The following is a 1295-nucleotide window of genomic DNA, read 5'->3' on the forward strand; positions in this document are numbered from 1 at the left end:
ACAACCCAAAGCTGTCTCACCAAGAGTTACCTAGATACCATATTCAGGTTTCTGAATCCCAAACAATAGCAAAGACACTGACATCTATAGCAGAGCAATCTGAGAATCTTTCTTTCAAGCCACCTACCAGTTCCGATATTGGTCACCTCTCTAAAGATGCCTGATACTAAGCAGCTCCAAATCTTTTACGTAAAAGGTATTAAATGCACTCAGCTGTAAAACACAAAAACACATGCAGTGTGCCCCTTCACATTCAGTTCTGATCACAACAGAGCCCTAATGGTGTCATCATACCTAATTCTGCAGCAGATTTGATGTCAACATTGTCATAGCCACTGCCAATACGCACAATGACCCTGAGGGCTTTGAATTTCTCCAGATCCTGACGAGAAAGGGTAATGGTGTGATACATCAGAGCTCCTACTGCCTCATTCAGCACCTACAATAAAAACCAGTCCAAATCAATCTCTGCTTTGGTTACTCTAAGAGGCAGAGCTGTATGTCCAAATCCTTGCACATTTGTTTGCTCACCTTTTCATGAATTTCCTGAGTTGACTGAGCATCACAAAATGCCACTGTAGCAACATCCTTCAAGATGGGCATCTCCACAGTGCAATCTCGTCCATCCAGAAGTGCAACCAGTGGCCGTGCCGGCATTGGGCCATTCACAATAGGAGGCCGTATGCCTGTTGAGACAGTCAGCAGGAGTGATTACATGAAAGACAAGAATTCTGGAACCCTCATTTGCTAGTCCAACAAGTCACTAGTTCTGTCAGAGTATTTAGAAAGGGATTTGTCAAAGCAAAAGAAATAAATAGGAAGCAAACACATGAAAATTAAGCTAGAAAAGAAAACTATGCGGCCACCACTATGTAAAGAAAAATAAAGCCTGTTTTATCAATAATGAGATAATAGAGGTGGTCTACTCAGAAGCACACCATCTTACTCTAGGTTCCTCAAACTACTTATAAAGCCGCTTCAGGCTTACTCCCCACTAACCTGATCCACTCTCCCACCCCAGCATGCCAAGATACTAAATCTATTTCCTTCCTTAAGTAAGCAGAAGAACTTGTACATTCACGGGGCCTCTGATAATCATTGGCCGCCACCCCTTTCTAGAAGGACGAGGCACCAACGCCCCACCAGCAGCCGGGCCGCAAGCAGCATGCTGCAGAAGCGCTGGGTAGAAGCCCACCCGCAGGCAGCAGGACCCGGACAAGCTGCCGGCAGGTCTGTTCGCTGCCAGCCGGATAGGCACCTCAGCTCGACAGGGAGAGCAATGGCCGGGCCGGGTC

General features: G+C 46.3%; 1 protein-coding gene across 1 annotated transcript in view; it reads right to left on the minus strand.

Annotated features, from left to right (window-relative positions):
• LOC104624347 (C-terminal-binding protein 2-like) overlaps nt 1-682 on the minus strand; it is a 7756-nt gene extending 7074 nt beyond the window's left edge. The window contains exons 1-2 of the mRNA XM_010291696.1: nt 532-682; nt 295-439 (exon numbers count right to left, since the gene is read on the minus strand). Coding sequence (XP_010289998.1) covers nt 295-439; nt 532-657 — 271 coding nt within the window. The 5' untranslated portion in view covers nt 658-682. The remainder of the gene's footprint in view (nt 1-294; nt 440-531) is intronic.
• Between the last annotated feature and the right edge of the window lie 613 nt (nt 683-1295).

Source organism: Phaethon lepturus, unplaced genomic scaffold (genome assembly GCF_000687285.1).
Source record: "Phaethon lepturus isolate BGI_N335 unplaced genomic scaffold, ASM68728v1 scaffold9560, whole genome shotgun sequence".
Taxonomy (NCBI): domain Eukaryota; kingdom Metazoa; phylum Chordata; class Aves; order Phaethontiformes; family Phaethontidae; genus Phaethon; species Phaethon lepturus.